This window comes from Panthera pardus, unplaced genomic scaffold (genome assembly GCF_024362965.1).
Source record: "Panthera pardus isolate Hobbes unplaced genomic scaffold, ASM2436296v1 HiC_scaffold_24, whole genome shotgun sequence".
In the NCBI taxonomy this organism is placed as follows: domain Eukaryota; kingdom Metazoa; phylum Chordata; class Mammalia; order Carnivora; family Felidae; genus Panthera; species Panthera pardus.
The window spans coordinates 123,732,328-123,760,066 of NW_026526810.1; the positions used below are offsets into that span (position 1 = coordinate 123,732,328).

The 27,739-nt window shown below is 47.8% G+C and overlaps 1 protein-coding gene across 5 annotated transcripts in view; it reads right to left on the reverse strand.

Moving 5' to 3' along the window:
• KCNK10 (potassium two pore domain channel subfamily K member 10) overlaps nucleotides 1–27,739 on the reverse strand; it is a 132,950-nt gene that overhangs the window by 61,774 nt on the left and 43,437 nt on the right. For 2 of the 5 annotated variants that reach the window (XM_019461957.2, XM_019461954.2), the window contains exon 2: nucleotides 12,857–13,191. In XM_019461957.2, the coding sequence (XP_019317502.1) occupies nucleotides 12,857–13,081 (225 nt within the window). In that variant the 5' untranslated portion in view covers nucleotides 13,082–13,191. The other 3 variants (XM_053889687.1, XM_019461956.2, XM_053889686.1) reach the window with 3 other exon arrangements.

Consider the following 27,739-nt stretch of genomic DNA (forward strand, 5'->3'; position numbering starts at 1 on the left):
TGAGATTTAGAAGAGGGAAGTACCTCGACCATGGCCCCACATCTAGGGCACGGCAAAGCGAGCCAGTGGCTGCTATTAGAATTGTCAATGGGAGGGGCACCTGGGTGGCCCAGTTGGTTAAGCGTCTGACTTTGCCTCAGGTCGTGATCTCATGGTTCACGAGTTTGAGCCCCGCGTTGGGCTCTGTGCTGACAGAGCAGAGACTGGAGCCTGCTACAGATTCTGTGTTTCCCTCTCTCTCTGCTCCTCCCCTTTTCTCTCAAAACTAAATAAACATTAAAAAAACTTTTTTTTTTTTTTTTTTTTTTTTTTTTTTTAAGAATTGCCAACAGAATACAGAATTGCTTCCTAAATGCCAGAAAGGAAGATTCTCTCCATCCTCGGTGTTCTTCTTTCTCCCCATCCTGGACCCTCTTGGCCCAGCTCCCTGCCTTGCAGACAGCAGGCTGGATCCCACCCAGGCTGGGACCCCTCAAGCATCTATGAAAGGTGGAGGGAGAAGGGAGAGGAGACTGATATGCCTGTGCCTTCCCCTCCCACCTGGCGGATGGTCAACGTGGCCCTCTGCCTGTGCTGGCCATCCTACAGCCATACCACCTCAGCATCTCCCACAAAGAAATGCCCACAAAAACTTTTTATGTCCAGACCATAAAGAGAAAAAGAGAGAGGCACCTTCTGCGCCTTGGTGAACATTACGACGATGTTTATTTTCCTGCCATCCTAAGTATCAAGTTACGTGCAAATATTAGCCCTTCCTCGGGTCCCCGACAGCAAGCTTTCATCAACACTTTACAGCCTGGTTATAAATCTAAAGTGAAGGCCACCTGCAGAACGGAGAGAACAGTAGAGAATCTGTTTAGAGAATAAAAGAGCAAATCTGAATTAACTGGACCATATACCCAGAGCCTATGGTCTCAGATAAGTAACTTTCTTGCTACCACTACTTAATTCTTTGGTGGGGTAATGTTCTAAAACTCAATTCATTAGCGTCTGGCTATACACTAGTGACTAATCTATCTATATATTGTCATGTGGGATCAAGCCATATTTGGGGGTCTCTTTTACCTTCCGAATTGTGCCTTACAATGTAGAATCAATTCTCTCTCTCTCTCTCTCTCTCTCTCTCTCTCTCTCTCTCTGACTACATGGGAGAATGAAATAAGAGAAATTTTAAACCATGAGGAAAGCAACAAGCTCATGAGGAAGTAGAGTATCATCCATGCTCCAATAAGATCAATAAGCTTCCTGACGAACTGTCACCCTTTCATCCCAGTTTGGACTCATCCTGTACAGACTCAGTAACCAATTTTCCAAGTGATACTCAAAAGTCACCCTGGTCCGGCAGAGAATGTTTGACATATGCCCCACTCTCTCTGCACTTGAGATCATTCCTATCAAACATGAGTCCGTCCACAATTGCAGAGGTGGGGAGGGGGAATTTACTGGGCTACAGAAGGAACTCCAGGAATTCTGATTCACAGCAACATGAGCTAATTCCTTCCATTGCTATGGCATTCAAGAGACCCTGAAATCTAAGAGATGATTCATAACATCATGAAAGAGAGACGCTTCTGCTATCTTGTTTTCATTGTAGCTATTGACTTAGACTCTTCCTGGCTCTTGAGTGTTCAATATGAATCCCAAATTAATACTTCATTTCCCGTGCCTCTGTAGACAACATGCCAGCACCTATAACCAGCACCAGTGTCTAATGAGCATGATTTGATCTGGGAACAAGAAGGAAGTGGAGACAATCCCAGAGACTTTGGAGAAAGCTCTAGAATACTCACAAAAATAATCATAGTAGCCAGCATTTGAAATGCACCTTCTTCTCTTATTCAACCCTCACAAAAGCCCTGTTATAAAAAGTCATGTTATTAATTCCATCTCTAGTCTAAATGAGACAAGAGAAAGCAAAAGTAACTTGGCCACAGTTGTGGTAGCTGGTAAGTGGCAGAGCCAGGACTGGTTAAAGGCACACTCCTTCAACTATGCCTTCTCCTGTCTCCCACAGACACCTTTCTGTCCAGTGTGCAAACATTTTTCTAAAGCTCATCTGCTATGTCACTTTCTCCCACATGAAATAGGACAATATAGAGAAGAATTTGTGATCTGGTCCTCATTTCTCAAAGAATGAAAGGTTAACTCCTCACTTACTCCATAAAGTTAACCTGGCATCAGCAAGATTTCCGTCTCTTCTGTCCACTGAGAAGGAAAGGAATTTCCTTGTTCTCAGCAAAGACTAAGAAGTTACTCTTCACCACAGAGCTGAATGACAACTCATGTACTTTGGTTTTAAACAGAATACACTGACCCAGCCTCAATACCTTTATGTGAAGACACAACGTCTCTCTAGAGCACAACCAACAGGTAATCATGACCCTCTGCCATCCTCACAGGTGAATGAAGGTCCTTTTGAAGGTCCCACAGGTTGAGATATAGACGCCTGCTCTGTGAATAAGGGCCCAAGTGTTTCCTTATCTTCCAGCAATGGCCATACTGGATTCCAACTATCAAGACAAGTTGGTCTCCCTGACCATTAGTAGAACATTGTGGTTAAAAAGCACAGATACTGCGGATGCCTGGGTGGCTCAGTCGGTTAAGTGTCTGACTTTGGCTCAGGTCATGATCTCACGATTTGTGGGTTCGAGCCCCATGTTGGGCTCTGTGCTGATAGCTCAGAGCCCGGAGCCTGCTTCGGATTCTGTGTCTCCCTCTCCCTCTCTACCCCTCCCCCATTCATGCTGTGTCTCTCTTTCTCTCAAAAATAAATAAACATTTTTTAAAAAAAAATTTTAAAAAGCACAGATTCTGGGGCCAGACTCCCCATCTCCAGATCCCAGTTCTACCTCTCAGTCAAGCATGGGCAAGTTACTTAACTCCTCCCATCAGTTTCTTACTCTCACCTCAAAGGATCATGTCAACATCAAATGATAAAGTATTTACAGCAGTGCCTGGCCTCAGTAAACACCGTGCAAGTGTTAGCTAATGATACAATTAATACCAGACTGGGAGCTTCTGGAGGACAGGGAGTAGCCATCTTGCATCTTCTGTTATTTGTTTTCTTTTTCTATTTTTTTTAATATTTTTTTAATGTTTATTTATTTTTGAGACAGAGAGAGAGACAGAGCATGAACAGGGGAGGGTCAGAGAGAGAGGGAGACACAGAACCTGAAACAGGCTCCAGGCTCTGAGCGGTCAGCACAGAGCCTGATGCGGGGCTTGAACTCACGAACCGCGAGATCATGACCTGAGCCAAAGTCGGACGCTTAACCGACTGAGCCACCCAGGCGCCCCTGTTATTTGTTTTCTAATCACAAGAGTCTAACACAGCACCTGCTTCGTGACAAGCATTCAGTAAATATTAGTTACCTAAATGAATACATCTGATTATAAATAATGAAAATAATTAAATGAGCCGCACACCATCAAAATCTCGTTAAATAAGATTTTCACTTCACTTTAAACGAGAAGCAGACACATGCACATTTGTACAGAAATGTGGATGCCGTACCACTCATTGCTGGGTTTTTGTTTTATTTTTATGGGAGTTGTTTTTTTGTTTTGTTTTTTTTGGAACACAATCCTCATTTGCAAATTCATTTTTCCAGTAGCATGCCAATTTCCATTAGCTCTTTAATTTCTGGCTTAAAAGCTTCAGGACTTCACTAAACACTGATGGAATCACAACCTCCGGGATGAAAACAATAATAATAATGAACTGGAGGCCAGTAGAGACAGGCCAGGGGCTGCAGGCCCAACCCTGCGTGCACTGAACAATCTTGTGTATGACTGCTTCATTGGAGAAATGGCAGTGCCTCTGACTTCGGGACACCCGCCAGGAGGAGTCACTTCAACTTGTCAGGGCTGCGTCCTTGGGCACAAAGGACCCAAACCCACACTCAGCAGAGGTCACCTGCTGCCTCAGCTGCGGCCTAAACTTCTTGCCCAAAAGCTGCTTGGAAGAAGTGATGGCCCAGGGCGGGGAAGGACAAGGCTTAGCTGGCTCTGCTCTCTGACTCACAGCACGGATTTCCGCGGACTGCTGAATCGGTGTCTCCAGTGCCACGCTTTTCTTAAATCGCTGCATTCCTAAATATGTAAACTTTGGAGGTTATGGACACCAAGGGAATCTGCTCATGCAGGAAAAAAAGACAGGAAGATGCTTTAAGAGAAGTACTCTTGACAACAAGGCTGAAAAGAAAGGGCTTCTATTGCCCAGAAACAAATTTTCTGCTTCGCTTCTGTGAAGGTTTGAAATGAAGGGCTCTTGGTCTCCAAAACAGATATGAAAATCCCTATTCCTTCATTCCTCAAGCCTTGAGCATCTTCTGTGGGCCAGCTACTTGTGCCAGGCATGAGCAACATAAGGATAAAAGACACAGACTCAACCTGGAAGACCTTACAGCTGTGGGAAGGAGACGGATGAGAAAGACAGTAGTCACTCAATAGAGTCTATTAAGCGTGGAGGCAAATGTGAGTGATTGATGCCACAGGGCCAAGCAGAGCACCTCACGCCATGGAGGGTACATGATGGCCTCCCTGAAGACTTGAGTTTGGGCACCTCCGAAGGCAAGTGATTCAGAAATCCAAAGCGTAACACTTAGCAGAGTGCCATAGTTGGTACTCCGTGAATGTGTAGTTACTAAATGAATGAATGAATGGATGAATGAATGATTTAAAACCAGCTCTTTGACTACCACTGCAACCCTTTGGATCGAGATAAGGGACCCAAATGGCAAACTGGTGACTGATCACATCATGTCACCCTGCTGCCTGAAACACGGCCACAGCTTCCCAGTGCGCTTAGGATAAAGTCCAACATCAAGCCCCGCGCAGTTTGCTCCCCTTGCCCCTGCTCCCAGTCCAACCTCCTACCAACCTCCTACCTTGCTAACTCCCCTCCAGCCATAAATGCTCCTCTTCTCTCAAGTCCCCAGACACCCCGGGCACCCTTCCACCACAGGGCCTTGGCACTCAGCTGCCCCGTCTGGACTCCCCGCGCCCCCTGTGTCAGACCTCCTGCTCACATGCCCCACGGCTCCATCCCGTCTGCAGCATTCACTCATGGCGGTTTTATTTATACTAATTTGTGTGGTCACACGCACAAGATTTGTCTCCCCTACTACCTATCAGTAGGGTAGCCATATGATTTATCTTTCAAACCAGGATACTTGCGACAGAGACAGAGATGCTATTATTATTCCAGAACCACGAAAACTGGGATGTTCGGTCATCCTAGTTATAAGCTCCAAGAGGTCAGGGACTACGTCCACCTTTTATTCACCATTATGTCCCCAGGACTTAGTACTGAAGTTGGCGCACAGCAGGAAATCAGTAAATTTGTTGAATGAATGAATGAATGAATGAATGAGTAATGGAGTAAGGGATTTGGAGCTTGAAAGAAGAAGGGAATGGTAAATGTCACAGCCTTGGGAAATGTTCATGGCTCATGTAAATTAACTAACATCTCCTGCTCCTGGAGAAAACAGTTCGGCAGCTCCTGATCTCTGGCCCCCCCTTATCTGCAGAATAGCGGCTTTGGTTACCATGGCAGCATTAAAGGTCCACGCCCAGGACACGACACAGTACCCCATCCTCTCCTGCAGCCTCTTGTACCTTAAATGAAATCATGTCCCACCAAATCATGGTGGAGTCAGGCCCAAAGAGCAGAGCTAGTAAAATGAGTCAGTAGGCCAGAGTCCTGAGCAAAGTATCTAACACTCTAATCACTTATTAGCAAAGGATAAAAATCCCTAAGAGATCATAAAGGGAAAACCAGTGGCAGAGGTCCTGTTGACTAACGTAAAAAGTCCTGCACCAGTCCAAGTGGGGAAGGGAAGATATAGCAGGATGAGAAGGGACCCCCACCCACAAAGGCTCATACTTCCAGGAAATTCCAGACCTGGCTGACAGTTGAGAGCTTCAGGTTTGCTTCAGATAAAGAGACCATCATGACTAGGAAGTACCCATTTTGAGGTCAAGACGGTTCTGAAAAGTTAAGCAACTTGCCCAAGCAAGGACTGAAGGATGCCAGGAAAAATGTCCACCTCCCAGCATCAAGGTAGTGTGCTCACTGGGGGGGGGGGGTGGGGGGGGTGGGGGGGGGATTAGGGGTTGCGGGGCAGTGGGGGGTCAGAGACGTTATACAAGCTGTCCCCAGGGGAGCCCTCCACTGAGAGAGGAATCCTTGTTGCCTGCAGTACAAGACCCTTACAATGGAACATCCCGAGTCCTCCCTGGTGGTCATTTCATCCAATACTACACCCACTCCTGTGAAACACCTCTCCCTCGTGGCTACTACCTGGAGAGAAAATAGCCATGAGACCCCACTAGCTACTCTGGAGACCTGCAAAGTCTTAAAACATCTAAGAATTGACAGCCTGAAAACCAACTGCCACGTATCATCACTCACCCAGGCTGGGGTGTGGTTCCCCATCAGTCAGGGAAGCCACCTCATGATTTTATTCTTTGAGGTTTACAGAAGACGAAGGTGTTCTTGCTTTCTCCGAGACTAGCCATGACAGAAGCTTCTAAGACAATTGTATTGGGGTCAGGGACATAAGCAACGGAGGCATAGGAGAGCACTGAGGATAAAGAGATTCTTGGGATGGGGTGGCTATCAAATCAAGTTCAAGGAAATAATGTTTCCTGGACACCAGCTATATGCCAGGCACTCTGCTGGGTACTCTGAGTGGGTTACCTCCTTCCCTCTTCAGCTTCTGAATGAGAGGGACTGTCCCACCCTTTTGTAGGAGGAGAAGACTTAGGTTCAGTGGGGTGAGGGACCAAGCCTACCTGACTTTCAGGCCCATGCTCCTTCCCCTCTTTGACATCCCCCTCTTTGAAAATACAATATAGTCCACACGTGTAATGCTATAGTGCCAGGTGAGATAGCCCACATCTCCTTAAAAATTTCTCCTTTTCCTCCAGTATTTTCCTTGGGGGTAAAAGCTTTCAGAAAAGGCCCAGATGTGCTATAGGGGGATACTCACCGTTGATGCAAGTTGAGCAGCATAGCCCAGTGGCTAGACCTACGGGCTCTGGAGTCAGGTATCCCAAGGCTCAAATCCCAGTTTAACCATGCATTGGCTGTGACTTACCTTGAACCAGTTACTTCTTAGAATTAATTTTCTCATCCATAAAATGGAATGACGGCAGTGCAACCCTATCTGTAGGCTTATTGCAAGGGTTAAATGAACTCAGACCTGGAAGCACTTAGAAGAGTGCCTAGAGGAAAGTAAACCACCAATAAGCGGTAGCCATTTTTCATTACCTCGACAGCTCTGCAGGAGATCTCTCTGTTACTGTCATCTGCAGACTCCCTCGCGTCGCCTCGGGGGCGAGAGTCTAAAGATGGATGGCTCTTATGTGTCCCCTCTGGGTGGAACCCCTGAGGCCCAGCTCTGGTTAAGTGGCTTGCCCCAGGGCGTCAAACTAGAAAGATCCACACGCCTCACTAGGGGTAAACAGCAGTCAGGTACAGATGACATCCACCCCTTCACTCAGTCACACCTTGGAATGATGGCCACCCTATTGTTCCACTGACCTGTGCCAGCCTTGGGGGCTGCCTGAGTCTTCTGGGACCCTGAGGTTCTCTGGAATGTTTCTCAAACCACAGGAGGAACAATGGAGGAGGGGCAGACAGTGATCAGTGTCCCCACCACGGCTCGGGATAAAGACGCGGATCTAGATGGCCCCGGTAAACCCTCTAAATGGAATAGGAAACTGGTCCATTTCCTCCCTGAGCTCAGGCCACAAAGACACAGCCCCTCGGTGTTAGCAACCCAACCCGGCACTCACAGAGCAATTTCTGCGAAGGTGACTTCACACTTCAACAGTAGAAGCACATTGAGAAAATTTGTCAATGACAAAATTTAGGATTGAAACCCCGGAGGGCCTTTTAGGAGCTTTCTTCTCTTTTCCCTTAGGGGGGATCCCAGGATGCACATACTTCAGGGGCTTTCTGGCTTTTTGCTTCCTTCCCGAACAAAGAAATAGTAGCAATCACAACAGCTGCAAGTAACTGAACTTTTTGTTTACTATTCATAGGACCCAAACAGGTGGACACTAATACCACTATCTCCATTTTACAGAAGGGAAGGTGAGGCCCCGGGGTGACTCCCTTATTTCCCAAGTCACCTGGCCGGGAAGCAGGAAAGAGATTTAACACAGGAAGGGAAACTGCAGAGTCTGGGTGCTTATTGCCACGCTATGCTGCCCACGCAGCCTCTGCTTGAACAAGGAGCACTGAGCAGGCACTCCAGAAATCTCCGCTGAATGGGGAATGAGTCATTTGCAAGTTTTCTTCATCCGACTCTCTTAAACGTGGCCCCTTCTGTGGGTGATGGGTATTGAAGAGGGCATCTTTTGGGACGAGCACTGGGTGTTGTATGGAAACCAATTTGACAATAAATTTCATATATTTAAAAAAAAAGGAAAGAAATTGTTTGCTATAACTGTCAAAAAAAAAAAAAAAAAACAAAAAAAAACGTGGCCCCTTCCCTGTTATCTCGGCATCTGTGTCTCACTTATGATGTTCTAATAGTCTCCTTATGAGTCTTCCTTCCTTCAATTTCTCCTTCCACCAACCCAAAGCCCCCCTTGCTAGAAGAGTTATTTTTCCAACAGCAAATTTTCATCATGTCACTGCCTTGCTTAAACTCTTCAGTGACTCCCCACTTCCCAGGGCAGAAAGCCTAACTCCTCAGCAAGGCTCTCTGGGCACCTCCCAAATCCAGCCCCACTCACCTCCCCAGTCTTATCTACCACCCCTCCCTCCACCTCTCAGCTCAGGCCACACTGACCACCTGCAGCTTCCTCAATGGGCCACACACACCATTGGGGTGCCCTTGACCCATGACCTAGGGAATGGATCTCCTCCCACAGTCCACGTTTCTGTTCGCATGTGTGGTGGTTAAAAGCCTAGGATGCATGGTCAGACCGCCCAGGAGTAAATCCTAGATCTTCTGCTTACTGATGGGTGACCTTGAGCACGTAACCTCGCTGCCTGATGCCTCTGTTTCCGTGGGCACAAAAGACTATCCTTGTAGAACGGTTATAGGGACCAAAAGAGATAAAGAGCCACAAAATCTTCCCTGACCTCTGTTTGCGTCACCGGGGCTCCCATTTTTATGTACTTCTGTAGCTCCATTCTGGCCGTCATAAAAAGACAAGATAGAACAAATGCTGGCAGGGACGTGGAGAAAGGGGAACCCTCTCGCGCTGCTGGTGGGAATGTAAATCAGTGCCGCCACTCTGGAAAACAGTATGGAGGTTCCTCAAAAACTTAAAAATAGAACTACCATATGATCCAGCAATTGCACTTCTGGGAATACGTCCAAGAAAACACAAAAACACTAACTTGAAAAAATACACGCACCTCATGCTCACGGCAGCATTATTTACAGTAGACAAGACCCGGAAACCACCTAAGTGTCCATCCACAAAGGAGCAGATAAAGGAGTTGTGGTACATAATATATACAGTGGAACACGAGTGGACGGCATTATGCTGAGTAAAATAGGTCAGACAGAGAAAGACAGATACTGTATGACCGCACTTATATGTGGAATCTAAGAGAAAAATTCATAGAAAAAGAGATCAGAGGCCAAGGGGAAGGGGAGGGGGAGAGGGCCTGGAGGAAGGTGGTTAAAAAGTATCAGCTTCCGGTTATAAGATCCCTAAGTAGGGGCACCTGGGTGGCTCAGTCACTTAACCATCCGACCTCAGCTCAGGGCATGATCTCACGGTTTGTGGGTTCGAGCCCCACGTCGGGTTCTGTGCTGACAGCTCAGAGCCCGGAGCCTGCTTCGGATTCTGTGTCTCCCTCTCTCTGCCCCCTCCCCTGCTCATGTTCTGCCTCTCTCTCTCTCTCAAAAATAAATAAACGTTAGAAAATAAAATTAAAATAAGATCCATAAGTAGTAAGGACAAAAAGTACAGCATGATGACCCTAGCTAACGCTGCAGTGTGATATATAGGAAAGGTGTTAAGAGAGCAAATCTCGAGGGTCCTCAGCACAAGGAGAAGATTTTTTTTTCTCTTTTTGCTTTTTTTCTTTATTGTAGCTATATGAGGTGATGGATGCCAACCAAACATAGTGGTAATCATTACAGAATATATGTTCCCAACCATTCTTCTGTACATCCAAACTTACACAGTGACGCATGTCAATTACATCGCCATAAAACTGGAAAAATAATAGCTCCATTCCAGTGAATTGCGGTTGTTGGGTTACATGCCTCTTCCTCCAGGGTTTCTCTGCCTCGGCCTGCCGACACCTGCCTGCATAATTCTTTGCTGTGGCCAGGGCCGTCCTGTGCATTGCAGGATGTTAGCAGCCTCTCTGGTCTCTACTCACCAGACCCTACTAACACCGCCTCAAGACCTGACAACCAAAAATGCCTCCAGACATTGTCAGAGGTCATCTGGGGGGCAGACCCCCCTCCCCATTAAGAACCACTGCCTGAACCAGGGGATGTAGGGAAGTGCTGAATCTCTATATTGTACACCTGAAACTAATGCAACACCGTATGTTAACCAACAGGCACTAAAATAAAAACTTTAAAGAAACGGTGCCACTGCCTGAAACTCTAAGCTCCTGGAGCAATCCTACAAGCAGCAGTGGCAGCAGCAATAGCAATCGTGTTTTCTGAGCACTCACCACGTGCAAAGCCCTTCTCAGTGAGTCATAGAATTTAATCCTCTCAACACCCCAGGGGGGAGGGATTTTAGGCACATTTTATTGATAATGAAACTGGATCTCAGAGAGGTTAGTAACTTGCTCACGGTGTATTTTATTTTCACCTTTTCTATCCCCAGCACCTAGCATGTTACCTGATACAACAGGCGTTCAATAGCAAGCTAAAGAATGCATGGTTGAGGGGTGCCTGGGTGGCTCAGTCCATTAAGCATCCAACTTCGGATGCATCCGTTGATGCAAAGATAATGTGACATGATCTTTTTCCCCAAGATCTCACTGTCTATGGAAGGAAAATTCAAGCATGAATCTAGATTCAATTCAGACCACCGTTTATATGTATTGCAGCTAAATAAAAAGGGTCTCATCACAACAAGTATAATCCCATTCTTACTTAAAATTACTCCAGAATTGTTTCCCCCTTTTTCTATGGCATTCTAGGCCTTAAATCCAGCACAGATTAGTACCACACTCTCATCACCACAAACTTGACGGTGTTTTTTCACAAAAGAAGAAAACAAAGACAAAGCTATCCAAGAAAGAGTAATATAAAACACCACCCTTAGATTTGACAGGGTTTTTTTCATAAAAATTATAGGAACACAGGTATGAAATCATATTTATTCCCAGAGGGGAGGTGGGGAGAGAATGTGTATTTCTAGGTATTGAAGAATCAAGTCAGATTACCAAAATTTCTTTAAAGGAATATAATTGCTATGAAGGTTCCAGATCATAGGTAGCCCCCAAATTCCTTTACCCTGTCAGTGCAGTTAGAAAGAAAGAAAGAAAGAAAGAAAGAAAGAAAGAAAGAAAGAAAGAAAGAGAAAGAAAGAAGAAAAGAAAGAAAAGAAAAGAAAGAGAAAAGGAAAGAAAAGAAAAGAAAAGAAAGAAGAGAAAAGGAAAGAAAAGAAAAGAAAAGAAAAGAAAGAAGAGAAAAGAAAAGAAAAGAAAAGAAAAGAAAAGAAAAGAAAAGAAAAGAACGAGCCAGACCAGTCTTGCAAATCCTGCAATATCCTGGATTGCAGTAACCCTTAGAATTTAATGCAGAAAATCCCAGAACAGAAGGAGTTGTGGGAGCCATCTTTTCCATCCCTCTGCCTTGCAAACTTTAGAAGCCCTGGAAAGACGTGGCTCTCCCTTGCCTCCATGAATGTCACCGCCATCCACCAGGACCTACTCTTCCTGGTTCAGGAGGGTATACAGGATAGGAAATCAATTTTCAGCCTCCAAGGCAGCCATCCACCCTCCGTCTCCCGCACGGTGGAACCCTCCAACTGGGCCCCCGACCATTTCACTTCCTCCCTCTGGGACTTGACTCTCTGCCCTTCACAGACTTCTGAAGCCTCCTGTTTCACTTCCTCCCATCACTCCACCTGAGAGGACTCTCTGTCTCCCATGGCCCTCCCATGGCCAAGTTCACCCCTGCCGAGGCCACCCCCACCCCTGCTTTCACTGCCTCGCTTCTCTAGGTGGTAGCTCAAAGTTCTCTGCCTCCATCTTTTTATGGGTGCTATTTTCTTAATACCCAAGCTATGCAAGGGCCTTAGCACGGTGCCTGATACAATAAAGTTCAAAAACAGTAATCTTGATTATTCCTATTACTGCTGTCTTTATTGTATCCCCATAAATCCACCACAATGGCCCTCCCAAGTCACCAACAGCCTCTCATCCCACCTCTGATGGTCTTTACTCCACTTTCACTGACTTGAGATAGGTTAATACAACGCTGCTTGTCTAAAACTCTTTCTGTGGCACCTAGGGCACCCTCTTAGCCCAGCAGCTCACGCAGACTTCAGAATCAGGAAGTTAATCAGTACACATAGGTGGACTTGAATTGGAAAATCCAAAGCCTTTTTGCCTGCCGCTGCCTCCGGCCACCTCCTCCAAAAGTGGGTGATGTGAAACAGAGCCCACTCATCATGCGTCAGGGCATCAAGGCTGTGGCACGCATGTTCCCTCTTCCCCCTGATCATCACGTGCCTTACTCTCTGGCTCCTTGGAGGTCTCAGTTCACAGGTCGCTTCCCCGGAGAAGACCACCCTGACCATCAGGAGCATCTCAACCAAAGGCAAAACTCAGTGAGCTCCAAGGACAGAACCAACGCTGTCCCTTCTCCCCACAGGCTATCCTATGGCTGACTCACCCCCTGCTCACCTGGATCAGCGTCTCCAGCTCCTGTGGGCTCACGCAGATATGATCCCGCAGGAATTCTGCCTTCTCCAAGGCGATGGTGTTCTTCTGGCTGCTCTCGAAGGGCTGTTCCAGCGCCCGGAAGACCAGACCGCCCGTGACGAGATAGACCACCACAACCACAAAGATGGCAACGACCGTTTTCCACTTCATGACGGTCTGTAGGCCCCCCTGGGGGGCGCCTTCCATTCTGGCTACCACCGTGGCTCGGGAGGAGACGGACAGGCGCGGGGCCGCGTGGTGCCCACTAGTGGCACCCTTGGGCTGGCACACCGGGGGTGCTGCTGCTGGCACGGCCACTGAGAAACAGGGTGGAGGACAGGGGGAGAGAGAGTTTGTTTATGAATACAAGACACAGAACTTGGCAGAAGCAAAGCACAGATGTCTTTCTCAAGCCAGCTTTCAAACGTGAGGATCACAAACCGGCTCCCCAAGCCGGCAGGGAGGGAACCTGATCAGTTGCGAGGCGCCTGTGTGAGTTCTTGAAAAATGGGCACCAGGAGTTCTGGCTTTAAAAAAAAAAAATAGTATTAATTGAGTTTGAAATGCTTATATTTCTCTACAAGGTCCAATTTTGAAGGCCCGTGATTTATACTTCAGCTCTTGCCTTAGCTTCCTTGGTTAAACGATATATAAGATAAATGACAAACCACCATATTTGAAATACAGACGTATCATTCAACTTGGAGAGGAAATAAATCGGAGATGGACACCCAACGACTCTGGCCACATACTGAGGACCGGGTGATAACCAAGAGCAGAGGAGAGACTAACATCTAGCAAGTTTCAAAGTCCCTTTCATCCAGGGTCACGGTCACAAAACAAAGAAGGGTGAGCTTAGCATCAGGGAAACAAGTCAAAACTCAGACACAGTAAAAAAAAGGTTTGGGTTTCAGAAGACTACCAAAGTGGGGAAAAAAAAAAAAAAAAGACAGAGTAGAATGAGGGAGGGAATAATGAGTGATGTTTTTATGCCAATAAATTTGGTTTCCTAAAAAAAGAAGAAGAAATAGATTCAAAGCGCATTTCTCAATAGAAAATTCAGCGACTTAGATGTAATCACTCCTGATCTATTAGTAATAGAATTTTACTTCTATTTTCCTCCAAAAAGAAGCCATTGGAAAAGAAATTTCCCCTCGTGTTGAGAACACATCGAATTCTCAAAGGTCCCTGGTCTCTGTTAGGGCAATTTCGTTACCTTGGAAATAAATATGTTAAGCTGGAGGCTTTTCTGGAATGGCAGGAGGAACAGGGTAGCGTTGCACACGTAATGCTATCATGCATTTCGGAAATCTGTCTTGTGCAGCAGTGAGCAGACAGTGCACTTCGATTTTGTTCTGCCCTCATTATACTAATGCTTATTATAGCCTCTGCCATAGCGCAGCCTGGCTGTTGTGTAAATAAGGTATTAGGAGATGACAACCCTAATTACCTAAGTGGGGCCAACAATCCCACTCAAGAGAGCTCACTGCTCAGTCCCTGCCTTGGGGAACTCAAGATAAATAAAAGCACGGGGATGTCCCTGCCTGTTCACAGCACCAGTGACCCTGACAATGCCTGGCCAGAAGGGTGGCCACCTCCAGGAATCTAGGTCTGTAAACATCTGCCTTTCCTCCTAGGGCCTCAAAATCAGCTTTTCTCTTGAAAACCAAACAGAGCAATCAACCTTTTATTGTATCTTATTCTAGCAAATAAAAGCATTATTGTTGATAATCGTATATAATCGCTGCAAATAAAATGTTACATTTCCTTCTGACTTACTGAACCCAAAACTGCCTGGAATCTCTGATTGAAAGATTTAAGAATTAGGATCAGCACTGTGGGCATTATGTTCTCGCTAATCCTTCCCCCAAAACACTATTTCCGGGTTCCTACTAGCCCTTGTTGATACTGAGGTGCATCTTGTCTTGGGCAGCTTGCTTTCAGCCTTGCCCCCACGTTTCCCATTCATTCAACTTCCCCATTGTATCTCAGTCTCGCACCTCTCACCATTCCTAGGACTACCAACCTTAACTCATCTTGCTTGAACCAATCCAGCAGCCGCCTAAGTAACCTCCCTGCTTCCACTCTCACCCATCTTTGACAAATCTGGGGTCAAATACCACTTCCGGAAGCACTTCCTCCCCTTTCCTCCTGCGGCCTCTGTGGACGGTGGAATAATGGCCCCCAAAGATGTCCACATCCTAATCCCTGGGCCCTATGCCTGTGTTACCTTACAACAGGAAAGGAACTTTGCAAATGTGATTAAGTTAAAAATCTAGAGATAGGGAATTATCCTAGATTATCTGGGTGGGCCCAATATAATCACAAATTTCCTTCTAAGAGGGAGGCAGGACAGTCAGAGAAAGACATGTAAAGACAGAAGCAGAGGTCATAAGCCAAGGGATGGAATCAGCTCCTAGAAGCTGGAAGAGACAAGGAACAGACTCTCCCCTACAGGCTCCAGAAGGATCCCACCCTGCCCACACCTTAATTTTGGCCCAATGAGACCGATTTGGAACTTCTGACCTCCAGAACCATAAGATAATAAAGATGTATTCTTTTCAGCCACTAAGATTGTTACAGCAGCAACAGGAAGCTAATACACCCCCACTAGATTAGATCTCTCTTGACCCACACTCACTGCCCTGTGCTGTTAATAGAGCCTGTTTATTTGTCACTCGACTTAGAGCTTCAGGAGGGCAGGCCCCGGGTCTACCCTCTCACCTCTGTACCCCAGTGTCCTGTATGGTGCCTCCCACACGAGGCGCTGATAAAATGAATGAAGAACAGAAGGAAGAGACGTGGGCACGTCCGAACCGCGCATACAACGTGGATGAGTGGTGTTCAGCGGGAAACCGCTTGGCACCCCAGGAGCCAAGAGCAGGTGCCCCGACACAACAGTGCTCTGCTCACACCTCACCCCTTCATGGATGTTCCTCTGGCCGGCAGCCCCCTCTCCACCTTCACCTGCCTGGGAAACTCCCATCCTCCTCAATCTCAGCTCCAAGCTGCCTCCCCTGTGAAGTCATCCCAGACTCTCCAGGCCCACCCGGCGTGCCCCTCGCCCGACGAGCCTACAAACTCCTTGGAGTCTGAAAGCTTGTCTTTTAATGGCTGGATCTCCATTTCTCGGCATAGTGCCTGGCATAGAGCAATTGTTTGTTTTCTGTTGTTGCTGTTGTTGTTGCTGCTGATTCCTTCAAACCATAAACAAAAGCCCCATCAGTCACCACCACCCTCAGTAACAAGCATTTGTGTAATGCCAAATGAGCACGAGGCGCTGTGCTGTGGTGGTCACAGTCCCTCCCAGCTCCAGGGGTTGACAACCCACTTAGGGGACATCCTCCACACTGACAGGTGATAACCATTAGGAGGAAGCCTAATGACAGCCTTGAGCTCGGGGGTCATCTGCAGCTGGGACTCATTCACGGACTTGCATCATGGATGTTTCCGGGGCGTCTAGCATCCCTGAGGCTGAGCAGAATTGGGCTTGACAAAGGTCTTTTTCAGACCAGTTCCTGATGCCACTCCGCTAAGGGACAGTCTCTGGGAGCAGAGTCTGAATAGAATCCACCAATCCTGAGTTTCCAAATCACCAGGAGTAAAAACCAGAACTTCAGTCCCAAATCTATCAGTGGCTGGGTGACCCTGAGACCGCCATTTAGTTTCTCTGTTTCCTTATCTGCGAAAGGTGGATGATAAGGACTCAGTTGGAGGGTTGGAGAGCTGGTGGGATTAAAATGAGAATAACGTGACTTCCAAGTCAGTCCTCTTCTGGAGCATAGGAAACAGAAAAATAGGAACCAAAGAAATTCCCTTGGTGGAAAGGGCCCTTTTATCTAAAACGTATCAATAACGGATGGGTCATATAAAGTAATGATCTATCATTCTTCACGACTCCCACAGAAAAGTATCTGGCAGCAAAACACACTGCCAAGAATTGATGAGAAGGCAAAGCCTGGAAGATAATACCGTAAGTTAATTTTCCTTTTAAAATGTTTCCTCACGGGGGCACCTGGGTGGCTCAGTCAGTTAAGCCCTGACTCTTGAGTTCGGCTCAGATCACGATCTCATGATTCATGAGATCAAGCCCTGCGTCGGGCTCCGTGCTGTTAGCGCAGGGCCTGCGTGGGATTCTCTCTCTCTGCCCCTCCCCCACTCCCACTCTCTCTCTTTCTCAAAATAAATAAACATTTAAAAAAGAAAAGTACAAGATAAAAGGTTTCCTCATAACCATCTGCCCATTCTGCTTTTACTGAAACACGGGTAGATATGGGAGCACGCGTGCAAATCTGCTCCTTCTTAGCTGAACAAGTTGTTAGTAGTTTTAAAGTTTTCAGGCTTTCCCAGGCCCTATACTTACCGCATCACCCATTCTTGCACTCAGTCAACAAACATTTGAGTCAGCCGGGCACTGTGCTGGGTCCTGAGGACACAGAAATGAGTAAGATACGTCCCTGCCTTCAGAGTCGGTGGGAAAATTGACGAGGGTCTCACCCACGCGTGAACCTAGTTCGTCGTCACAAAACCTCCTGTGGAGAACAGTTGTCATTATCTACCCCTCTTGACAGGTGAGGCACTGACAGGTGACCCTGACCAGCCTGTCCCAAGCAGTGGCATCCTTGGATCTGTCTTCCCACACCTAACCCCGGATGCCTTCCGCTCCTCCGGGCCGCTGGAAACAAATGACATCCGCGGGATTCAGGGTTTCTTGGAAACGTGGAACGCGGCCACCTCAGAGGTCCGCTGTCACGCAGTCACGTGACTCTGCCTATTGACCCAGGCAAAGTACAAGTGATTGCAACACACTGGCGAGAAGCAAAGAACTCCTGCCCTCCCCCCCAGCCCTCCCAGGTCTGGAATCGGTCCAGGGCCACCTGCATGGACGGCTCGGAGCTTCCCGAGAGCTCCAGGTGGAAGCTCAGTCTGGAATCCTCAAAAGGCTTCCCTGGGGGTAGGGCACAGGGTGGGTGTCAGGAAGAGGGAAGGGGTGATGGGGAGCCCCACCTGCCTGCAGTTGTCCCAGAGGCTGCTTTCACCTCTGCCATCCTCTAAGAAGAGCAGACAGGATGTGCATGTTTGCTCTGACTCCAGACGTCCCAACAGCCAAACCTCGTTCTCCCAGCTTCCATCTGATGGCTGTGCCTTAAAGCTGGTCAAGCTGGTCCTGGTAAGAACGCAGCGACTCTCCGTCTACACACACTAAATGAGCAAGCCCTGTGCCCCAAATGCCACCAAAGCAAAGGCTCTCCCTTTGGGTTTAATTATTTCTCTCTCCTAGCCCTCTCGAAACACCCAAGCTTTCTTTCCAGATGGAAGAAAAAGGCATGGGGAAATTTGAGGACCTTTAGAGACAGAGAGCCAAGACTAGAGGAAACCAGGCTGAAAGAAAGGGGAGGGGAGGGAGGAGGGAGTCGAGAACATGTTGCCACCTTGACTCACATCTGTCCTCGCCTCTCTCTTTAGGGCAAGGCTCTGTCTTCTCTCACCGGAATCACTTAGAAAGCCTCCGGTCCTGTCCCCTCAAATCCATCCTCCACATGGCAGCCAGATGGCGCTCTCCCAGGTGCGACTCTGAACACTTGGACCTCATATTTCAGCCCCTCTGAAGACACCATAGTGATGCAAATAAAGCGCAGGCTCCCAAAACATAAGAGACTCTTAAAAACTGAGAACAAACTGAGGGTTGAGGGGGGTGGGAGGGCGGGGAGGGTGGGGGAAAAGAAAAAACAAAGCGCAGGCTCCTTCCAGGACCCGGTGCCTGCCGGTCTCCCCAGCCTCACCCGCTGCCACGCCCCCACAGGCAACCTTCGCCCCAGCCAAACCCAGCAGCACCCGACCCCTGCGTGCTGAGCCCTGCTAATGCCGCCCTCTGGGCCATCTTGCTTCCCGATACCTTTCTCCTCCCCACTCTTTATCTGGCCGACATCGCCTCCTACTTAAAAATTCACTTCGTGTGCCACCACCTCCAGGAAGTCCTCCCCGACTGCCCACCCCCAGTATAATCAGATGTCCTTCCTCTCCGCTCTGTGTCTCAGTGTGGAGCTCAGCACACTGCCGGCAGCTGAGATCCTCCTACTTCTAATCTGTTCCATTCCTGGATTCATTCACGCCTCCATCCATAAATTCGCCTTGCACCAACATTTATAAGGTCAATGTCACACACTTGCCCAACAGAAAATCCGACTGCAGAATTCATTGATCTGGTAGTATGAGCAGTCCTAGTACTATAGTATTTTCTGCCCCCCACAGACAGACATCCAGAGTCGAGGTGTTCTCAAACAATAAATAGTCCAAGGAAAGCTCTTCATGATTTGTTCAATTCCTAAGGAAGACGAGGAAGAGCCCAGGACCAGAGCTCCTCCTTGCCCATGCGAGCTGGCCACGACAGCCCTGGCACTTCCCACTGCCCGGTTCCTCCTTCGAGATCTGGGGCTCCCTACCTTGTGGTTTTCCAACAGGCCCCGCACTCCACCATGCTGGTGAGATGGACCCATTTGTCTTGACTCATTTGGTCAAGGCCTAAAGGCACGCGGCCCCAGCTGGGGTTCTGTTGTCTAGGTCCAAAATGCTTCATGAAGAACATATTTTGTCTCTTGCTCTAAGTTTTTTCCTCCATAATTTAAATTAACTAAAGCACTTTAAAAAAAAAAAAAAGATTATTTTTCCCCTACCTTTCGGATTAAAAAGAATGTCAGCTGCTGCGGTTCCCAAAATATCTCCTTTACCCTGGGGCCAAGTATTTTACATACCATCTTCAGGGCCCATTCCTTCAAGACAGAGGTTTGCCTTTCCCAGGTGTTTTGTCAACAGCAATTACCTCTCCTCACTGGGCTCCATGAAGGGGACTCTTCCCAATCAGGCTGGAGCCAGGGGGTCCTTCCAAAATTCCAGTCCCGCTCCTGCTTAAAACCGCACAATGACTCCCACAGCTGTGTACGTGGCCTCCAATGTTCCACGTGCTCAGGCCCGTCTTACTTCCCCAGCCCTGCCTTACCCTCCACATGCTGCCCTCTGACCCCAGCAAACTCCCTTGGGTATTGGCTGTCTCAAGCACGTAGGTCACAAGTAGTTGTACCAACCCAAGCAATTCTTTTTTCTAGATCCACAGTAGAAAGCAAAACTGAAAAATACGTCTTAACCCATTAGGTAGAAAGGTCCTATGACTTAAGTCCATAACCCCATGCCTAACTCCCTTTCCTTGGGAAACCTGTTCACTGCATCCCACACAATGGTGGTGATGGAAGTAGCCGGAGGTACTTTGAGAAATTCCAAATTTATCAGAGCATAAAATACAGAGGTGGTAAGTGCACGAATGTTTTATGGGGATGAAAGGGGAGGGGCGTTTAGAAACTTGATGTGTCATTTACTCACTTACAACAAATGCATGCCAACTATGTGCCAGGAGCACATCGCAAGCTCCATACTTTGTCCAGGCTGCTAAACCACCATCTACCAGGAGGCTGAAGAACCCAATTCTCTTGAAAAGAGCAACGGCCAAGTAAGCCAGTGGATGTAAGCCTCCCTGTAGCTTTGATTCCCCTCAATGTAGCTTTAATCCCTCTTCTACTCTCTGCTTCGTCTGCTCTGATCCAAACTTCCCTCCTCCATCCCAAACCTTTCCAAAGACACCTAAGGGCCACCAGGACTGACGACCTCCCCTACTTCCTCAGCATCTTCAGGGAACCTTCCTCCACCTTCCTCACTGACACCTGGGCTTCCCTGGAAGACCCTGTCCTCCGACTGTGGCATTCAGGTAGAGGTTGGCCAATCTCCCTCACCCACAATGTCAGGGCCACACTGTCCCGGAAATATAACACTCCACACTCTTGTGACCAAATCCCTGTTCCTTTGAGACCCAAACCCTCTGGTTCCTTCACTTCCTCCTCTTCTTGTGGCTGGCTGTGGTACAGCCGACTTCTCTCCTTGATTCCCTGAAGCTTCTGTCCAGGTCCTGCTTTCCTCCTGAGTTATTTCAGTTGTTCCACAGACAATCCTTCCAATACCCACACCTCCCATTTCCCTCATTTCATCACCATGACCATCATCTCTAATCCACTTCAGCCAGATTCCTCCAGAAGCCGATCCCGAGATGAAGACTGGTTTGTAAGCAATCTGTTTAGGAAGCACTTCCAGGAAAAGGCCATAAGGGCAGAGAAGGGAAGGGCGAGAAACCATGCAAGAGTGTGACTCCAGGTGAAGCCCTGTCCCCTGAGCCCAGAGGAACCCTGAAGCATCAATTACTTCTCCAAGTTTGTCCCACTTGGAGGCCAAGGAGCTAGGCTTGCCTTCTCTTACCCAGTCAGTCATGGCTACAAAAATGGGACAAAAATGCCCAGGAGCATCCTGGCCAGAGGCACCAGTAGACCAAGAAAAAAATCTCCTGAAAAGAGACTCTTTGTAGGGACAAGCTACAAGGGGAGAAGTGCACAGACTCTGGAGGAGGGGTGCACAGGGCAGGGAAGACGGATCTGGAAGAGCTGGCGGAGCACCGATGGTTTCCACTATGACGGCCTCCTCCTATGGCCACATCCCGAACGCCATCCTCACAAGAAATGTCCCTGCTCCAGAGATACTCCGGTAAAGACACCCACTTCTGACCTGAGCATCCTATCCACCCGGCTCTTTCCACATAATTACCCCCATAACACGTCCCGCCTCTACCTCTCACCATCTATCGTGCCCCCCGCCCGTCCCGTGTTTTCTTCCTTCCCTGTGCAGCTTAGATGCCAAGTTCAACACTTCACTCTCCAGCTAATAGACTCAACTCCCTTTCCTTCCGTCCCTTCCTGGAGCCACCTGGAGCTGGAGCCACCCCCTTCCTTGTTACTCCTTCTCTCTGCGCAGAGACCAGATCCAGGCTGCTGGACGTCGCTGGGAAATTGAACAGCCTCGGGGATTGCTGCCACTCGAAACCCCCTGGTTTCCTTCCCAAGCTGGCTCTTGGTGCCAGCCAGGAAGCTTCCCTGTCTCCCTGCTCAGAGACAGCTGTCAGGACAAATGTCATGAAGAAATGAGGTGTATCTTCCTGTACATAAACCTGAAATTGTATCTAACAATCCCCTGCAAGACAGCTCTCTACTTTACAAAAGGATTTTCTGGGGAAAGCATTTGAACGGCACGTTCCGTGGACAGCTAGCATGGGCTTTGGTTTATATTTATATTTTTCTAAGAACAAACTGTTTATGTAGGATGAGCTGTGCCCTCGCTTTGCCCTTGTCGCAGGGTCACTGAGACGGGAGTCCCAACGCCCCAGTACATTGTGCTTTGCAAGCAGCCTCAGCCGCCTGCATTTCCAGTGCAGCCGCCCAGTGCCCCCGGCTTGCTTGGGAGTCACTAAAACCTCCTACAGAAAAAAAAAAAAAAAAAAAAAATGGGATGGGAAAAACATTTTCAGATGGCTCTCCCTTCACTGTGCCTCTTAAGTCGCAGCAATGAATGAGATCCATGCAAGGGAGAAAACGGTTTCCACAAAACACCCCGCAAAATGGCTTTGCCTCTTAGCATCACCCTCTGGATAATTCCCCCTTAGAGTGGCTCCTCTAATGCAGTATCGGTGCTGCTGACATCAGCAACATTTCCGTGATTCGCCGTAAATGCAGCCATCGGAGGCTGGGAGTGAGTGCAGGAGGGAGGAAGGGAGAAAGCCTAAAAGGGAAAAGAATGCCCACGTTGTTCCTCACGAGGCTGGGGAGACAGTGGTGTAGCAAACGTAGCAGTTCATTTCTCTGAAGACCGAGAAGTGTTTGCAAATACTATTAATAGCTCTCATTAGTGAAGTCTTCAAGGAATCAAAGGACTTACTGAGAAATTGGGGAAGCAGATCTAAAGAGACAGGGAGGGGGTTCTTCAATAAACCAGCACACCTAAGCTGGGGGTCTGATGAAGCCAGGGATCCCTGCTGCCGAGGGGATCCGAAGGCTGACCAGCTCCAGGGGAATTTTCCAACCAGGACGATGCTGAATGTAAGCTGGACCTTCTAGCCAAACCGACATGGCACGCCAACCCCCAAACGTCTGCAGTCCTTTCTCAGTAATAATCCCTCCTGCTAGAGGGTAAATCCCTCTAGGTGCCCCCTGCGCTGGACCCTTTGCCTCTAAATCTTCCATATCCCAATCCCAGTGCACAGCATATAATAAGAGCTCAATTCATGTTCATGAAAGGGATTCAAGAAATGTTGGTCAAGTGTCTCGTGCTTCAGGAACCAGCAGACAAACGGTGACAGAGCAGAACCCTGGTGTCCAGGAGCTCGCCAGGTAAAAAGATGGATGCATTGGGAGGGGCAACCTTCACCTCCACTCCCAGGTCATTCAGAAAAGGCCCAGCACTCGAGGATCAAGAGAAGGCACCCGAAATCTCAGACAGCCAACGGATCCCTGCAGGGTTTAAGAGGAAATCTGGCATCTGCTCTGCTGGTCCCTAAACTGCCCCCCAAGAAAGAGCTCATAAAGCAGCGTGCACAGAAGTTTGCCTTGGCATCATTTACAAAAGTTAAATTCCTCTTCCATGTTACCACCTTCTCATAGATCCTTAGACCCACACCTGTTACCCAGGCAACCTCTCTATGTGATGGGTTAGTAGCAATGAAGCAATCACCAAAACCACATTTCCTTTCAAGGAACCACCCGGTTATAAGGACCATAGGACACGGTTCAAGAACCTACAACAAAATACAAATTAGCAAATATTGGCACATAATACGGCTCAATAAACTAGTGCAAAATAAATGTGCTCCATTCAGCTTGCCAGGTAAACAAATGTTAAGTAGGGATGCAAAGTCCTTGTAAATGGTGAAGCCCAGGGAAAAAAAAAACACAAGAGAAAAAAAAACTTCTTTTCATTGATAGTTAAACTAACCTTTGGGTTCTCAGCTTTTAACCAAGGAATATAACCTTCAGAGAAAATCCTAGCTGAGGGGTGCCTAGGTGTCTCAGTTGGCTAAGTGTCAGACTTCAGCTCAGGTCATTATCTCACATGAGCGGGTTTGAGCCCCTCGTCCGGCTCTGGGCTGACAGCTCAGAACCCGGAAACCGCTTTGGATTCTGTGACTCCCTCTCTCTCTGCCCCTCCCCTCCTCACACTCTGTCTCTCTCTCTCTTAAAAATAAATGAACATTAAACAAAAAAAAAAATTTTTTTTAAATCCTAGCTGATAGGTAATGCTTCACACACGTTGGATTCAACCCGTACTTAATTGCTTTGAAGTTGCCTCTAAAGGGATCATTTGAAATACAGTCTTTCGGTTAGGAGTCTTCTACTTCATAGAAAGGAGGAGGAACAGGGCATAGAAAGTGTCATAATGAATTAAAAGCACAAGTGACACAACCCAGCTATCTTGGAATTCGTGGGCATTTCCAAGAGTTCCCTGCCATTTCAAGATGCTTAATGGCCCCTCGGATGCCAGTTGCATTTAAGCTGCTATTACTGGGAGGTGCTGAATTCAGCAAAGCATTTGCTTCACAGCCACAGGGCTGAATTAGATATGTCATGGAGATAGCACTTGGTTCCTCCAACACAGCCAAAAGTGCCACAGCACTTAATTCACTGAAAACTTCCCCGCGAGGCCCATTTCACGACGTTCTCAAAGTAGTTCACAGGTATCAGGGTAGTGTCCTTCCATGCTTTTCCACTAACAGCTAACATTCACCACAGCACAGAATGCAGTTCGCATTGTTGGATGAGTGCCTACTATGTGCTCAGCATTCTGTGCGGTGCTCTAAGGGAACTTCATGGAAGCAGTAGCTATCATCAGAAAGAAAGGTCCTTGGAGGCTGGCATTTCTTACTGGTCCTGGAGACTCAACCCAGAAGCAGACCATATGGTAGTTTCTATATGACCGTCTAGTTAGGATAGGGTTGCCAGATTTGAGAGTGTGCTAAAACTCACATCACATAAAATTCACTGTTGTAGCCATTTTAAAGCGTACAACTCGACGCACGCTGGAAGGTTCAGCAAATAAGAACTCAGGGCACCCGGTTAACTTTGAATTTCAGATAAAAAAAATTTTCAGGGTAAGTATGTCCCATGCAATCTCTGGGATATACTTATACTCGAAAAAATTATTCTTCTGAAATTCAAATTTAACGGAGTGTCCTGCACTTTATCTGGCAACCCTAAGTCAGAGGGACAAAAGGAACACAACCATCAACCACCCAACACAACCAACCAAAAATGTAGGTAAGTACTACACTGGGTGATACCAATCATAAAGCCGTATAAAAACAAGCAGGCTCCCACCCCTAGCACCCTAGCTCTTCGCAGGACCCCCACCCCCTCCACCCTGCCAGATCCAGGTCACAACACCGTGGCCTCATTTGACTTGGCCTCCCACAGAACTCCACACACAAGGCCTTGCTCCTTAAAATGCTCCCACTTCTGGCCTCTTGACACCCCATTCTCAAGGTGCGCCCCCATTCTGTCTGGTGAGGTCTTTTTAAATCCACTCTACAGGCTCCTCTTCCTAAAAATGTGTAAATAATGGACTTTCACAGGGCTCATCCCTGCACCCTTTCTTCTCTGTATCCTCCCCATGACTGATCTCTTTCGGGGCCAAGGTTTTAAATGCCACCCACTTGCCGATGACTCCCAGATCTTTATGCCTAGGGAAGCAGCAGGCAGAGGCCGGCAGGAGGCAACTCAGGGATCAGTGCGCCAAAGTCGCAAGAGTCGCAGGCATGCTGCGTCATAGGTGATAAGCCAAGCCAGCACTGGAGGTGTCCAGAAGAACGAGGCAACTCTGGGTGGCTGCTCGGGTTACAGGGATGCTGATACCTGGGTCACCACGGCCATCACCATAAAATCTGGGCCACTTACAACTGGAACAGAAACCACATATTTAATGAAGACAATCTCAAATTCATCCTCATGGACTACACAGAGGGCCGTGTAGCCACCACTCTAGGGGCCAACCTAGCTCTGTGTATATTCCAAGAGAGCGTGGGCTTTGGAACGCTCAAGGCCAAGGCCCAGGCCTTGATTCAGTAGCTGCGGGAGCCCTTCACCCAAACAGTGGCATTGCAATGCGCATTGATAGAAGCGGGGGTCAGAAAAGAGAGAAAAGCATTTGCAAGGAGAAGGCCTCTTGGGAAGACTGTCCTGGACTGTGGGGGCAGGGGGACTGTGGGACCCTTTCTTCTAAGAATAAACTTCAGCTCCTGAAAACCTGTGCTCTGACTTCCAGCCTCATATATGCAAGTCACTGGCACATCTCAACCGCATCTCACACTTAGTTTGTCCAAATTGCACTCCATCACCAACCAGTCAAAAAAGAAGGCTCCTCTCCCAGGATGGTATTAACATCCACCCAGTTTGCTCAAGCCAAATGGCCAGATCCTAAGAGGCGACCTCACTTCAGCCTCCCTGTTCCTCCTGCTCTCCCAGAGTTCTGTCATTTCTACCTCCAAGGAGACCAAGAAACCACCTCTGGCCCTCCTTCTGCCTCCCCCGCCACCGGCCCAGGTCAGCACCTGGGGGGAGACTATCAACTCCGAGGGCAGAGACCTTGCTTATTTGGTTTGCTTTTACACACCCAGTACCTAGCACATGGCACCTGAACGTGGTAGGCTTTCAATAAATGCTCTGAATATATGAAGCCAAGGAAGAGGTTTATTGTATAATTATACCAAATTACACCACAAATCAGTAATATAATTTTTTTTTTTTTACCTAAAGGGCATCCTAAATATCAGCTAATCCTGTAACACCCTCAGCTAGAGGGTGATATAAGCACCTTGTCCAAGGCAGGCAGTGACCCAGGATACAAGCCTGGTGTCCATCTAATTCTTTTCATTTTTAAGCCTTTTTTTAAGATGCTTATTTATTTATTTTGACAGAAAGAGAGTGAGCACACAAGCAGGGGAGGGGCTGAGAGAGAGGGAGAGGGAGATTCTGTGAAATCATGACCTGAGCCGAAATCAGGAGTCGGATGCTTAACCTACTGAGCCACCCAGGCACCCCGTGTGCACCTAAAACCCATGCTCCCTCAAGACCCCCTAATGCCCTCATGCTCAGTTACAAGAAATTCTCTGAAAGAGCACCTTGGCCCGTGATTCTGTATTCATTCTAGAATTTAACTTGAGTTTCTCGATTTGGTACTAATAAATCCTGCCATAATCCCAAACCTCATTCCTTGGTGTTCAGGACTGGATTTCACCCACTAGGAACAGAGAGCAAAAGCTGAGACATGGGAGACACCTACTTTGTGGGCACACCCCAAAACAAATGAGCAAGCAGCCGCCATTCAGTCACCAGCACGAAGGTGAACTTCATCTCTCGGCAGGATCTTCCATTTAAGTACAGCTGCACAGTATCTCAAACCAACTCCTTTTTTATTCCTAGGCACTCGCCAGAAATGCCCTAAACTGAGAACACTGAAGGTACAGAGAGGCACTCCTTTGTAAATCACAGCACATGATAGCTGCTTTTCAAATTTTATGTTTATTTGTTTTTGAGAGAGAGAGATAGCAGGAGAGGGGCAGAGAGAGCGGGAGACAGAGGATCCCAAGCAGGCTCCGCACTGACAGCAGAGAGCCTGACGTGGGGCTTGAACCCACGAACCTCAAGATCATGACCTGAGACAAAATTGGACGCTTAACCGACTGAGCCATGCAGGCCCCCAGGATCTTCTTATTCTTACTACCTTGAAGCCTGCCATCAAGCCCTCTCATGCTTCAGGATCAACAGAGGCTGGAATCCATGACCTCCTGACAGGACTGCCACATTGCACAACTCCAGGAAATGCCATTCACAGTTGTGCAATACACAACCTGCACAGCCGTACATGACAGCCCTACGTCTTAAGGCCTACTTAAGCTCTGTCAAGTTTGTAATCACCCTACAATTTGGACATGAGCCAAAAAAATGTTCT